Genomic DNA, 15,261 nt, shown 5'->3' on the forward strand with positions numbered 1-15,261 from the left:
TCATCCTTATAATGGCATACAGTCGACTGTTGATTAGTCTGTTGAGATAATAGTCTGACTGAGTTTACACCCCCACACCATTTCCATTGTCTACTGACACAAAGAACCTGAAGAGATTTGAACTGACAAATTTTGCATGGAAGTCTGCCTGACAATCAAGTGTCTTCTCTATACATCAAATGAGCTGATCATGAAAAAGGGTAAAATGATTAGTTTTTTGGGTCTCTCTGCTTAATCAGCTCTTCATTATTCTACTGCTACACCTACTTGTCAATGCTTTTTGTTGGCAGCCCATGCATTTAATTTGGGGGTCCACTCCAGACAGTTAGTAGCCCTAGTGCTCAATAACTAATCGTGTCTGGTTTCCATGGAGACCTGCTGGTAGAGGTTGGTTTGTTTTGTTGGGGGGGAGGAATGGGTTTGTGTTCCTGTTGTGGACAGTAAGCAGGAATCTCATCTGACTGCATGTGTTTGGGGGGCTAAAATGTGTGCGTGTTACTTTTGGAAAATACAATTTTTTAAGTTCCGTGTGTGTATGTGTGTTTTGGTCATGGTGTGCTCTTGCCTGGTCAGGATGGGATCAGGCGGTCTATAAATTGATGACTCTCAAAGCCAAAAGCATTGATTACTGTTCCATCACAACATCAAACCAAAACCATCGATTTACTCCTCCATCACAACATCAGCCTTCACTGCACAGAATGTCTGATTATTATTAGACCAAAAAGCCTGAGAGGATACCCTCTCACTCCGACTTCATCACACACACACACACACACACACAAGGGGAGAAATGTTGGCACATGTAGGTGGAAAGAATTAAAGACAGGTGCCAGATCAAAACAAAGCTATCCAAAAGAAATGAGAAATCTACATTATTTGATGTTCCCACAGTGAATGTAATTGGTTGAGAAAGTGGCAGGTTTATCCACATAATGCAATCTGTGGTAATCTAGACTTTCAGTTATGTGTGTCATCAATCAATGGGTTGTTTATTGGATTTATCATTTCATGATATTGGTCGCCTGTGACAGTAGTCAGACTCCGGTGCAGATCTGAGGTTGTAGAAAGTAGTTTTATGACTTTATGATATATTGTACTAAATCTAGACCAGGGGTGGCAAGCTGCTGTTTGCCTCCTCTTGTGCGGATTGCGGCTCGCGGCTGCTCAAATATGTTCTCACTTCTCATTGGACTTAAGAGTTTTTTTTATATTTCTGATAAATCAAAATGCATTTCATTATTTGACAGTACTGCCAATAGTTAGGCTACCAATGCCCCAAAAGAAACATAGCCTAAGCAGACACATTTGTTTCTTTATATTAGCCAGGTTTAATGCTACTGTTACAATCAGAAAAACATAGCCTGAAGCTAAGCGCAAATCATGCCAGACTTAACTGATGCATAATTTTCCAAAAGACACTGACCTTCGCAAGTACAAGGTAAAAGGTAGGCTGTTTAAATGTCAGTCAGAGAGACAGACTCGTTTTCTTTTTGTTCATTTTCTTTTTAAAAATGAATGGAACACGGTCACATTGGCATCATATCAGTTGTTATATTGGAGCATCTCTCATTCTAATAGTCATTCAGTGATGGGGAATTTGTGATGTGTCTTAGATATTTTTGTTGCTTGCTACTCATTCCTGAAAATGATCATTTGTAGCATCTGCCAAGTGCCTCACTTTAAATGAAAAAGAGAAGAGCTATTTAAACTGTAACCCTAAGTCACTGTTGCCGTTGTAGTGTGGCCATCTTTTTTGTTGTGTGGCTCTTTTGAGTGGTGTGGACATTTTTTTTTGGCTCTTCATGCTGGACTGGTTAGCCACCCCTGGACTAGACAACCTTCAAATGGAAAATAAGTCAAGATTATACAATAGCATACATAGCAAAAAATAAATGTTTTTAAAGAGACCTCAAAGACTTTCAGCAGCAACCAAGCAGGCAAGTGGTTTTTCAAAATTTGTGTAATCATTGATAACAAAGAAAGTTAATGGGTCAAGATTGGAAGACACAAATTTAATTACAAACAATTCTGCCAGCTTTTCTTTGGTGAGTGTCTTTATTTGTTTTACTCACTTAAGCTAAAATGGAAGAAATCTCTCACCTGATATACTAATGGCTTTAGAAAAAACACAGTTAATGTTGCTATGCTGTCTCGTAGTGGTAGAAGTTTGGAATTCACAACAGAGTTTGGTTTGATTTATTGACATTTCCCGCAGCTGTCCTCTGGGGGTGGGGAATCGACGCATTGATCGATTGATCTGATTGAGTGGGGTGCATGCAGGGCATGCTGACAGAGGCCTGCACATGAAATGACTGATGAATTGAATCATTGATTATGCTGCTATTGATTTTTTCTCTCGCGCTCTCTCTCTCTCTCTCTGCCTTTCCTTCTCTCACTTCCACTCCCACCCCCCTCTCCCACCCCTGCTTGCTGAGCCTCCTACCGCCCACTGCCCCCCCCCCCCCCCCCCAAGGCCCAGAGTCGGCTGAGGGGGCGTATCGATTGTGAGTTTATCGATTGGTTTAAATGCAGACCGTCTGAAAGCTCTTTCTCTGTTTGGCTTGTCCTCGCTCAGCCGTGCAGGGCGACTAGAGTTACACAGAGGCTTCCGGAAAGAGAAAGCGCTCATCTTGCTCTGTTGTGGGAGATGGGTGGGTGTTCTTCACTCTTGCGCTCAGTCAGGACAGACACTGTCTGTCTGTGTGTATGCGTTTGATTGTGTGTCAAGCAAGTGGCTCTATTTGCTTTATAAGTTACAGACAAACCAGGCCCAATTTGATAGATTCGTAATCAAATGCATGCTGCTATGTCTGTATGTTCTGCAGTAATGGACATGAAGGGTGATGCCATGTTTACCTGGAATGAACGAGACTTGGTCCTTAGGTTGCCAGTGTAGACCCCAACCGCTTAGTTGATGTGAAATTGAACTCTGTGCCGTCAGATGCTTGGCTTGTCCCCAGATCATTGGGACAGACGTATCCACCCCCACCCCTGCTCCAACCCCTGCCCTTTCCCACCCGCCAGTCGCTCTCGCACAGACCTATCTCCGCCGTGACCCTGTGACCCAGACAGACAGAGGCTAAAGGTCCCTGGCTAGCCTGTATCGATTAAGATTATAGAGGAGGGGGAGGTGACGTTGCGGTTGAATGAGTGCGGTCGCTTGGGGAGCCAAGGGGCCCCCTCAGCTCTTGTGGGAGCTGCTTCACAAAAAGGAGGCCATGACTGCCCAACTGAATGTCACTAACAGTAACTAATAGTAATTCTGATGTATATATCTACATGGTAACATGATAAACCACTACTGTGTTTGTACTTGTTAACTTGACTTTGGCTGTCCTGTTGTCCTTATTTAGCCTACATTAGTTGGCTGATTTTCAAGGATCAAGTGATTATTTTGCTGTTATTCTTTGACTCCATAAGGAATGAGCATATACACTGAGCACATAAGTTCAATTGAATTTGAGTTTAATGCCGGTCCAACATTCCAGATAAGATGGAAAAATTGTATTAGCACCCTTACACCCTGCTACTAGATCTCTAAACTAATATTCTGCTGATTAGCAGAATGACCTGGTTAGCCTATAGCAGAGGGGAGTTGATGTCTCGATGTCCGTATCAATTTTATTTCCATTAATGCCCCAGACTGCTTGCCTGGGCCTTGCCTGCCTGCGGTGATGAATGCAGATTGATCAGACAATAGGGCACCAATCGAAAGAGAAATACCACTTCCCATTGTTTCTCCATCTCTTAGCGGGGTTTTTAAGCCAGCCGCGGCGATATTTTACACCCCACCCCGCCCTACCTTCCCCGGGCCAGATAATTAGATTTTCTTCATCAGTGCTCTCGGCAGATTCTTGTTATTCTGTCATTTTCTCTCCTCTTTCAGGGTGAAAATCAATACGTGGAGAAATGTGATGAAGCTGAGCATGTTGTGTTCACTTACAGGCGAAGCTTAGACAGAGGCCCCCGTCTCAACACTGACTGACTGTATAGCTGGTTCCTGTAGATTCTGTAATTACATCAGAGTGCTATGGGTCCTCACTGCAGCCTCATCATAATTAGATCTGTGCTGTAACATGTTGCATCAAGCACATTGTGTGACAAAAGTGTGGTTGTGTCTGTGTGTGTGTGTGAGTAAGAGTGGGACCATATACTGTATGCTCAGTGGTATTGAGGACCAGACGGTGTGTATGGTAATCATGATTATAAGTGTGGTCAGATGGACCTATTTATTCGTTTAGCAGATGCTATGGTCCCAAAGTGACTTGGAGTATACTGGTGCATGCTACATTAAGCTCCCTGGGCAACAAATCCATAACCCTGTTATGGTTCCCATGTCACTCTACCAGGGCAGGCACAAGAACATGGTGATGCGTGTGTATGTTTGTAGTGCATGAGTGAACAAGGGTGGCCTGAGGCTGTAGAATTGTTTGTTTTTAATCTGATTGATCAAGGTGCATGCAGACACCTGTTTGCCCCTGATCTATCTCCTCCTGGCTTTATTTGAGGTGTCCTTTGGTACTTCAACTGCTTCCAGTTAGCTGGTTAGTCTCATTTGGGAACAGTAGCTGATACTGATTGTTCCATTGTTCTAGTTTCATATGATTTATCACAGGGATATTACCTATTGATTACCTTCACAAGATGCAGTAGTAGATCTATGATCAGTAAACAATTGACAATGGACTGGTGGCTGTTGAACAAAGGCTTATGCCAACAGAAGACGTAGAGGATATTTAATGAATGAATCATCTTCACCAGAACATTCACATTTATCATCATGTGATGTGCTTACCAGAGTCATTGATATCATAAGAGATTCAAACTGGACTGAGCCTGAGTGAATGGAATTCAAACAGAGAAACCCTATAGCTCAATGTGTTCTACTAACTTACTAATTGGGTCAATTGAGCTTTTCCAGCTACTCTAAGCATGCTGGGCTGGAACAGGCTTTCTCTTGCTCAGCTGGTGAGAAACCCACAGACAAGCTTCTGTGCTTTGTATTGCCCCCACCTCGTTAGATCATGAACCAGCAGTCGTTAGCAGCAGTCATTCAACAGACATGCCACTTAGCATATGATCTCTGTTAGCAGCTGATGGACCCCCTGCAACCTCACAATTAAGCGTATGGTGTTTCTGGGCTCTCTTGATACTAAAAAGAAGTGTGCAGCACCTCAAATACTTATCAAAGACTGATCATTATGTACCACAGAAATTATTTTTTGGTTGCCTGAAATCTGTTTAAAAAAAACTCTGATAAGTTCAATTAAAAAGTTGTGTGTGATTGCAAAATTTTAACATAAAAGAAGAACCTTTTTGAAAATACATGTTTGTGTTCAACTGCTTGAACTGCAGGTTTATAATAGGGTTGTAATAGGGTTTACAGTGTTTTCCATCTTAGCAAGGTAGGATAGGGTTGGTACAAACCAATTGAAAGAAGGCCAGTCTTCTATATATGAGCCTTTCTGTTCTTTCATTTCATTTCTCATTTCTTTGTGCGTGCTGCCCAATGTCTGCTAAAATGAATTAATGTGAAATAAATGTCTTGACCTCTCACTCTCAATTCTTCTCTCTGTAGGACAAGGCAGAGGCTGCCCTGTTGGAGGCGTACGAACAGCTAGTTGATGTCTCGGGTGAGCCAGGGTCCGGCCACGGAACAGTGGTTTAATAGTGGTCAAGTTCACTGATGTTGTGTTGTGCTGCTTTGTGCATGTTGAAAGTTATGTGACATTTAAACTGAACACTCCTGGAATTACTTAAGATTGGCCCTTTACTCACACTCACACTCACACACACACACACACACACACACACACACACACACACACACACACACACACACACACACACACACACACACACACCACACAGACCACAAACACTGTTTATTTGTGGTAAGTTGCTGAGAAGTCATTACATGTCCAGGCTATGACCTAATGCTGAGTGAGATCATGAGCCAGTCAGCACTCACGCTAACCTATCGCTTATCAATACTCAATATGTCATCGGCCAGCAATAACATTTCAGGCCGACGAGCCATTGATTTGAGCCCCAAGTCTAACACACACAGTTCAATGGGCTTGATCTGTGTCCACTCCCTCTCTCTCTCTCTCTCTCTCATTTGCCTACCCTGTCACTCTGTTTTTGCTGAGAAGAAGCAGTTTTATCTTGGGGTGCTCTGAAAGATTGTTTCATTGACGTTATTGTGTACAGTTTGTTGGAGAGGTGGGCTTTATGGATTACTAGGGCAAAAGTGCCCCCTGGTGGTGTTTTGTGGCACTGCAGAATTTCAGCTGTTGGTGTTCTCAAATTGAAGGCCATTCTCTTGTGCTTCTTGTGTTTTCAGCCATACTGTCTTACACTGGGCGCACCTCCATGTTGGAAAAGACGCAGATGAAACTTCAAGAATCCTTCCCTTCAGAAAGCACACCAGACAAAGCCCTCGACAGGCAGTTGGATGGACGGCTCATTGGGTCAGCTTGCCTAGGTCAGGACCTTTATGCCATGAGTCCTGCTCTCCACATCTCTGACAAGTACTCCCTGACCACTCCTCAGAATCGGAATACTCGGGTTTCATGTGTGACATGCAATGCCATATGGGACAGACTAAGAGTGGACATCAGATCAGTAAAAATCGTTAGAGAACTCTTTAACGTTAGTGTATCTTCCATGTTAGAATCCACCTAGTAAGGGGTGTAGGTCAGGATGCAGTATCTTAAAAACACCCTGTGATGGCAGATGGCCAAGGAAAATCCCACAGTGCTGTACAAATACAATTGAAATAAAATTTAGCTGAAAGAATGTTGTTGTAACACTGTTAACAGGAAGCATTTGTGCCTTTGGTTTTCATTGTAGATGCTCAGGGCATAGAGGAGACGATGGTGCCCACCCAGCATCCCCCACCCTCCCCCTCCCCCTCCTCACCCTCACCCACTGACCCGAGTGCCCGCCGGCACAAGGATCAATGCCAGACTGAGTGGTGAGTGGGCATCAGTGGTTCTATACTTGGCAGTGCCAGTGACTAGACGATAAATACACTCAAATTACCGTGTGGTTTCGGTGTATTTCTGTGTGTTTTGTATTGTGTTTTGTAGTAAGTATGTCTGTGTTGTGGTGTCTTTGTTAGCAGCCCGGATCCGGGTGAGCCGTTTTCCCTCCGGCTGGCCAAAGCTGAGGAGAGGATCCGATCCCTCCAGTCAGGTGAGAAAACGATACCACAATAACACACGACAATAAGCACACGTCTCAGCAGACGGTCTTATGGTACGTGTGAACGCTAAAAGACCAGAGTTGTCTTGTCCCCCCCCCCCCCCCCCCCCCACACTTCCCCACAGCCTTGATGTCTTCTCAAAGTGAGGTTCTCAACCTGCAGAGGCAGTACGATGAAGAGAGGACCTCCAGGTGAGATATCCTCAAGCCCATCCATCTGGTCTTTATATTGATGAGACCACTTGTACTTTGTCATTTTGTACACATTATATTCAGAGGAGAGGGCATTCTTCTAATGTGTACTGATAGATGTATACACAGGCTCTGTTGCTTATGAGGTGTTGTTCTCTCTTTTACTTTCAGGGCAAAGGAGGCTGTTAACCTGATGGTTGCTAATATTGAAATGGTCAACCAGGTGAGATTCTGTTGGACTTTTTTTTTCGATTGGTGATTTCTTTTAACGCCGATGTTTAGATGATTGGATTCCTATTCTTCCAGAGAGTGGAGGCAGCGCCAATTGGTGCAGACATTGTGAGGGAGAATGTGGACAGAAGCTGCATCTCCGCCCAAAATGGCTCCAGTCCAGGGGAGAGGGTTGGAATGGTGAGAACATATATTAGCTGGACCTAACTCAACACTGTCACTTTTACATCCCCCATAAAGTCAAAGCTTCTGTTGAAATGAATAAGTCCTCTTAGTCTTTAGACCTTTAAGTGGGATTGTTGTGGAGCTTACTTGAATGTGCTCTTGATTTGACCAATCCCAGGAGAGGGCCCGGCTGGAGATGGTCATTGCTGACCGGGACCGGGAAATCTTCCGCCTGAGGGAGGAGGTGAGGAGACTCCAGCTGATGTTACATGAAGCCCAGGAGAGCACGACCAATCAGATCACACAACTAGAGGGGCAACTGGCTCGTAAGATTGAGAGCATAGAGGTATAGAAAACCACTAATTATGCTACACATTCCTCAAATACTAACGTCACAAATGCTAGTTGCCACAAGTATCGATCGCCTAGTTACTTAATGACATCAAAGTTGTTATGTTTACTATGGATTCTTACAAACCTCAACAAGGTACCTAATACATCCTACCCACATGTTTCTTATGTGGGAGAACAAGTCTTGTCTCTAACCATGTGATTGACACAGAAAGCACATATTTGTGTCTGTGGAATATGATCTTAATCCATGCTCATGTTTGAGATGTTTGTTTGTCCTGTTGATATGATGCCTAGGGTAATGTAGTCTTTTTTTGTTTGTGTTACAGAGGCTTCAGGTGAGACTACAGTCCCAGCAGGACTACGAACAGATCAAAACAGAGCTCAGGTGAGAGGCGCAGACAACAGTCAAGAGTTATGCGACACTGTGCTGTATTGATTTAATGCTTCAAGTTGAGAGACTATGCTGAGCTAGAAATTAGAGGGAATGAAGAGCAGAAATTGTTCATGCAACTTGACAACACAGATGCTGGTGAAAGCTCTGATTCATCTTGTGTTTTTTCTTGATGTTTACAGAATTTTCCGGGCCATGAAAGAAGCCTCGCTTAACGGCCGCATTTCACAGGTGAGGGACCAGGTGTGCCTCCAGATGTGCAGGGTGCCTTGCTGCATACCAGTGCATATAAACAATAATCAAACAGCACTAAAATACTCCAGCTGACCCACCTCTCACTCTGTCTTTCTCTGCCTTTCTTCCTGGCTCCTCTCTTTCATTCACTTTCTAAATCCTTCTCACTCTCCCCCTCTTTCTCTCTTTCTCTCTCTCTCTCTCTCTCTCTCTGTCCCAGCTGTGCTCCCCCCTTTCAGAGAGACTGACTCCAATGATGCCTTTGAGGCCTTTGACAGAGAGTTCTGCGATCTCTGTCACAAGAGGTAAATGAACATGAAAGAAGTAAAATGATGGACGTGTTCAATAACTGATGGTATTAGCCATGTGTACAAGTAGGATATTGTAAAAATGAAATAGAATCCTTGCCATACCATTAATATTTACTCTCAAAACACCTTTGTTTTGATGTGGGGAGTGTGTGACAGGCTTTGGCAGAGTAACTCGGAGAGGAATGTTTTTGCTCGTTGATTATTTTGGACAATATCCATGGATGGGAACTCCCTAGCATGGGGAGCATGTAGCCTTGATGTCACACTTGAAGTGACTATAAGGACCCAACTTATTCTCAGTTCATCTGAACCTGCTTGACAGTGTTTGTGTTTGTGGTCACCATAGAGATGGAGGTGAAGCGAGAGACACAGACGCCAGTGGGGCTCCCAGTCGCCATGGACACTCCTCCGCCCGGCAGCCCGCGCCCTGCCGCCTCCTCCCAGGGCTCCTCGCCCCGCACGCTCCCGCTCAGCCCCCTCTCGCAGTCCCCTGACCGGCCCCTGCTGTCTCCCCTCATCAAGCCGGACCCCAGCCCCCCTGGGCCACTCCCCGAGGCCCTCTACGGGCCCAAGGGTGCCCTGTCCTTCGAGGGCAGCCGGAGCCCGTCACGGGCCAGCCACAGCTCCGACGGGGGCATGACTGGAGAGCCATGGGAGGGCGGAGGAGGAGGAGGAGGAGGAGGAGGAGGGGGCAGCAGGGAGGAAGGGGAGGGTGAGCTGATGGAGACATCGGAGATTGCCCTGCAGGTGAAGGAGCAGCTACTGAGGCACAACATCGGGCAGCGGGTGTTTGGTCACTACGTGCTGGGACTCTCCCAGGGGTCAGTCAGCGAGATCCTGGCCCGACCCAAGCCCTGGAGCAAGCTGACTGTGAAGGGCAAGGAGCCCTTCCTGAAGATGAAGCACTTCCTGTCCAATGAACAGAACATTCTAGCACTTCGCAACATCCAGGTCCGACAGAGAGGTGAGAGAAGAAGAGTTGATGTGTGTTTTTCTGTGTGTTTCTGAAATTGCATTAAAGAAATGACTCTCTTTATGTGGTTGATTTTTCTTCCTCAGGAAATATCACTCCACGCATTCGCACTCCAGAAATGGGCTCAGATGAAGCCATCAGAAACATTCTGGAACAGGCCAAGAAGGAGATCCAGAGAGAAGGTTGGTGTGAATAGGATGCTCAGCTGACATTTATCCAATCATTGGTCAACCAAACTATCTTTACTTGTTCTGCATAAATAGGCTATGCATGGAAAATATGAAAAAAATGTTTTGTTATTATTTGTCTTTTGTTCCTCTGATAATTGTATTAACATTTTACAGTTTTAGAGGTCATTGGCTTTGCTTAGTAGTTTCACTGACCTTGGCAAGTCAACATATATACTCTGTATTAGTGAAGCAAGGGCATTTTAAATCTTAAGTCTCATGTGACAATTGATGTGTCTCAGGTGAGGAAATCTCCCCACTTAGGACCTCTGGTTCAGGTCCTAGCGGCCGGCTCTCTGCTGGACGGGCCAGTAGCAGCGGGGCAGGGGACAGTGACGACACCATCAAAGCCATCCTGGAGCAAGCGCGGCGTGAGATGGTGGCCCAGCAGCGGCACCAGGCCCTGCGGGAGATGGCCGTATGCCACTGGGGCACCTCCTCTTCCTCCGCCACCGCTGCCACCAGCAGCCCTCCGGCCTCCACGGAACCCCGACCCCCATCGGTCAAGCAAGAGGGGGCCAGCTCCAGCATCACTGTGTCCAGCCCCCAACTCCTCCAGCAGACGCCACTCAGCGTCATCTCCCCCAAGGACTTTGTCCAGAACATCATACGCAAAGTCAAGAGCGAGATCGGCGACGCCGGCTCCTACCAGGGCGGCCACTGGTCGGCCACATCTAGCACCTCGCACCCGTTGACCTCGGCGTCGCCCTCGCTGTGCTCCACCACTTCGTCTTCGTCCCCTTTCTCCAACTTGGCGGGTCAGAGCTCATCCTGGCCTGACCCTTGGTCACGTCAGCCGTTCGGTAGAGAGCAGGACCAAGAGGATGCCTTGTCCAGCCAGGGTGAGGGTGGGCACATGGTGAAGGTCAAGGTGGAGGCCGAGGAGGAGGAACAGGACGAGGGAGCTGGGCATCTTTCTCCGTGCTCTGCCTATGTGACACGCCCACCCAAGCCCATCGTACCCCCTCTGACTCCAGATCAGTACGACTCCTTCATGCACCAGCAGGTGGACACAGTGCTGCTGACACGACAGGTCAAAGACAGGCTGGCACAGAAGGGCATCTGCCAACGCATCTTTGGAGAAAAGGTGTGTGTCTGACATTATTATTGATAGTAGTACTACAGTACATTACCACATTAATCATACTTGATAGACACCTATACTAATACTTAAATAGTTCATACATAAAGTACTGTTTTTAAGAAGTGTATTTTAGAAATGTTATTATGTATTCATTTATTTATGACGACCACAACCTTAAAATAGCACTATATTGTAATTATTCATTGGTATTATCTGTATGTAGAAACCAAAAGTTTGAACTTTACTGTAATTTAAGCTTGGGGCGTCTTGCAGGTGCTGGGCCTTTCTCAAGGCAGTGTGAGTGACATCCTGTCCCGACCCAAACCCTGGAGCAAGCTGACCCAGAAGGGCAGAGAGCCCTTCATCCGCATGCAGCTCTGGATGCAGGGCCAGCTGGGCCAAAAGCTGAGCCCCAGTCCTCCAAACAACGACCCCTCCCTGGGTATGCAGGATCAGGAACACAGTCGCTTCTCATAGGAATGCTATCAACACTCTATGTAGCTCACTGTAATTCATAATCATGAATTATGTGTATATTAAATGACATATTATGTGTATATTAAATGACATATTATGTAAGTCATAATATGTCATTTAATCACATTGACAAGAAAAAGTCGGTGCACTTGACTCTAAGTAAACTAGGTTTTGGCTGTGCACTTGAGAGATTTTCTGTGCATCACACTGACAATTATTGATGCTTGCCAATCTACTTCCAGAGCAGGACCCAGCACTGGTGAGCTCCTCACCCAGCCCAGATGAGGAGCGGGCGGGCCTACTGAGTGAGCCGGGCAGCCTGAGCCTGGAGAGCAGCAAAGAGAACCAGCAGCCTCCCCAGCAGCAGGGAGGACACCTGGGCCTGGGGTCCCTGGAAGTGCCCCACCCCACCCTGTCGGCACTGGATGTCCAGCAGCTGGCCATCCTGTCCCCTGAGCTGGACACGCTCAGTATCACAAGGAGGGTGAAGGAGGTCCTCAACAGCAATAATCTCGGTAAGGGCGAAAGAGAGTTTTACTAGGTAATGCAATGCTGTAATAAAATAAAATGTTTAATGTAATATCATTATTGACATTTTTAACAGGACACAATGGCTCACACAATTTTATTTTTATTAAGATGGGGTAGTGTTAAAGTTGCACAGTTGCATCACACAACTGCATCCACAGTTGCATTACAGTTCAGATATTTCTTGGATATTGTGAGGTGAAAAGAGTTTGGGATTTAAGATTTTTGAAAGAGTTTTAAAAGTATAATATAAAAAAGCAGTGACACTGGGAGAGAGTAAAATCAGTGGTGTTAGGCTAAAAGCCTTTCCAATGCCTTTAAATTGATTTCTGTACTAAACTAAGATGCAAAGCATCTATTTATCCATGTACTGTTTAAGATCTGAATGTGTGTGTGTCTGTGTTTTTAGGGCAGCGTCTGTTTGGAGAGATGATCCTGGGCCTGACGCAGGGCTCGGTGTCTGATCTGTTGGCTCGGCCTAAACCCTGGAGCAAACTGAGCCTGAAGGGCCGGGAGCCCTTCGTACGCATGCAGCTGTGGCTCAAAGACCCCCAGAACATTGAGAAGCTGAGAGAAATGAAGAAGATGGACAACAGAGGTGTGTGTGTGTGTGTGTGTGTGTGTGTGTGTGTGTGTGTGTGTGTGTGTGTGTGTGTGTGTGTGTGTGTGTGTGTGTGTGTGTGTGTGTGTGTGTGTGTGTGTTTGTGTGTGTGTGTGGTGTGCGTGTGTGTGTTAGAGGGGGAATAACAAGCAATGTGTCGGTAACAACCCTGAGAACTAGGAAAAGTATTCTTAGTTTAAGAATGTCTTTTGCATCACAGAGGCCTATTTTTGTCTTGCACCGGTATATCATGTCAAGTAAAATGACTCTTCCTGACTTAGGAATGTCCTTCCTCTTCCAGGGTACCTCAAACGGCACCATAATTTACTGAGCTCCGGCTTGGACCGAGACTCGCCAGCCAGCGCTTCAGACACGGCTTCCTATCTGGAGTCTTCTCACCCAGGCCAAGCCAAGAAGGCCAGAGTGGTGCTCGCCACCCAGGAGAAGGAGGCCCTGAAGAGAGCCTACCAGCTGGAGCCCTACCCCTCCCAAAGCACTATAGAGAGACTTGCCTCCCAGCTTGGTCTCAAGATCAGTACAGTGATCAACTGGTTCCACAACTACAGGTCAGGATGCTTGGAAAACATGGAGATTCTACACATGTTAGCTGGTTTACCTTTAAACGTTGCAGTTTGTGCTTAAACAAGTAAGATGCACACAATTTATGGGAGTTATTATAGTTCGTATAGTTCTTAATGTAAGAGAAATCTGTTCATGTTTTCAGTTCAGTATACTTCCTGCATTTTAATGCCTGATCTTGTTCCAGGTCTCGCATGAGAAGAGATTTTGAAGAAGGAGAGTTGCTTAAAGCAGACCCCTTGAAACCTCTCCCTGGTGGGGACCTAAAAGAGATGCACCAGATGCATTGTAGCCAAAGTCCCTCCAAGGGGGACCGCTCTCTCAGCATGCCTGTAGGCTTGGTGACTGTCAAACAGGAACCGTGGGAACTAAGGGAGGCAGAGGAGCAACCATCAGAGACTGACGCTCACCTGACCAAGTACATCTCCATGGGCGTGCAGTTTGCAGGCAGACTGGACATGAAGGAGGAAAGCCTGAGCAACCCGTCTCCTCGGCTGTGTTCGAGACTCAAGCAAGAGGTCAGGGGGGAGTGCGGAGAGACCTCAGCTAGCCTCCCAAAACCAGACAGACTTCCGGGCATTCCGCCAGTGTCCCATGCATTAGAGGCCCAGACGTTTTCTCACAGCTCTAGAGAGGACACTGAGCCCGAAGCCAATGCTGCTGCTGCTGCTTCTGCCTCATCGTCTCCCACACACACTCTACCTCCAGTCTCCCCTCTCCCCTCATCAACCACACCAACACCACTTACCTCAGAAGCTGCTGCTGAGCAGATCACCGTCCAGCAGAGCCTTGTGGCTGGCCCCAGCACCCAGCAGCGGAGCGCCAAGAAGGCCAATCTGGACAACATCATCCATCGGCTGGAGCGGGCGGCCAACAGGGAGGAAATGCTGGAGTGGGAGTTTTAGGACAAATGAATGGCCTCTCATAATGACCGCTGACCACACTGATAAGCTGTAGACTTTTTCTATAAAAAAACAACTAAAAACTGAAAAGAGATGACCAGGAAAGAGGCCATGAAATCATGGAGCCCCTCACTTGGAAAATACTTTGTCACTGTGCTTAATTTTGTGTACATTTCCTGTGCTCCTCTAAAATTCTTTTAAAAAGGGTTTAAGGTTATAACAGAGAAGAGAGACTTAGAAAGTCCAGTGGAAGATTCTTGAAATGTTTGAAATTGAATGCATGGCTGGTTTAATAATCACTGTCCTGAAAAACATATTATGCATATATGGCAGCCATTTTATATGGGAGAAAAATATTAATGGTCAGTGTAATGACTATTCTTATTCACTATTTGCCACTTGTTGAGATTACAGGGGACATTGGTCTTAAGCCATGTGCACTATGTCTAAAAAGACTGAGGAAAATCTATTTATAAATTGCCACTTTCACTTCCTTCCTATCTTTTCAATTCAATGTCTAGATTAAAGCAGTCGTGTAAGACTCTAAAGGGAATTCTTTGGGATAATGATTAAGTTCGTGTAGGCTATTGTGTTTTATTAGGAAGCCTAGCTGAATAATTCTGCTTATTAGTTTGGTAGGCTATATGATGAATATGACTAGGCTACAATAATGTGGAAGGAAACCTAATAAATCATGATTCTTCATATCAACTTGGTGTCGGTTCTACTTACTCAACTACACTGACATTTTCGATAGGCCATGGGCCTAGGTCTGTTTTTTTTTTCTTCCCGCTGTCAGG

At 45.8% G+C, this 15,261-nt stretch overlaps 2 protein-coding genes across 2 annotated transcripts; both read left to right on the plus strand.

Annotated features, from left to right (window-relative positions):
• The first annotated feature begins 4,935 nt into the window (after nucleotides 1–4,935).
• LOC143112904 (homeobox protein cut-like 2) lies at nucleotides 4,936–13,268 on the plus strand. Its single transcript, XM_076275324.1, has 16 exons — nucleotides 4,936–4,971; nucleotides 5,582–5,636; nucleotides 6,350–6,490; nucleotides 6,859–6,982; nucleotides 7,130–7,203; nucleotides 7,338–7,404; nucleotides 7,576–7,627; nucleotides 7,711–7,815; nucleotides 7,979–8,146; nucleotides 8,481–8,539; nucleotides 8,728–8,788; nucleotides 9,439–10,054; nucleotides 10,150–10,249; nucleotides 10,555–11,377; nucleotides 11,648–11,816; nucleotides 12,094–13,268. Exons 1-16 carry the CDS (start codon nucleotides 4,936–4,938, stop codon nucleotides 12,390–12,392), a joined length of 2,949 nt encoding a protein of 982 aa, XP_076131439.1. The 3' UTR covers nucleotides 12,393–13,268.
• Nucleotides 12,396–14,464, plus strand: LOC143112912 (homeobox protein cut-like 2). The gene is made up of 4 exons (XM_076275336.1): nucleotides 12,396–12,405; nucleotides 12,789–12,981; nucleotides 13,262–13,546; nucleotides 13,747–14,464. Exons 1-4 carry the CDS (start codon nucleotides 12,396–12,398, stop codon nucleotides 14,462–14,464), a joined length of 1,206 nt encoding a protein of 401 aa, XP_076131451.1.
• Nucleotides 14,465–15,261: the final 797 nt, after the last annotated feature.

Source organism: Alosa pseudoharengus, unplaced genomic scaffold (genome assembly GCF_046254945.1).
Source record: "Alosa pseudoharengus isolate Yale_2024_CS ecotype anadromous, Long Island Sound unplaced genomic scaffold, YU_APseudo_1.1 YU_APseudo_1.1_scf_106, whole genome shotgun sequence".
Lineage (NCBI taxonomy): Eukaryota > Metazoa > Chordata > Actinopteri > Clupeiformes > Clupeidae > Alosa > Alosa pseudoharengus.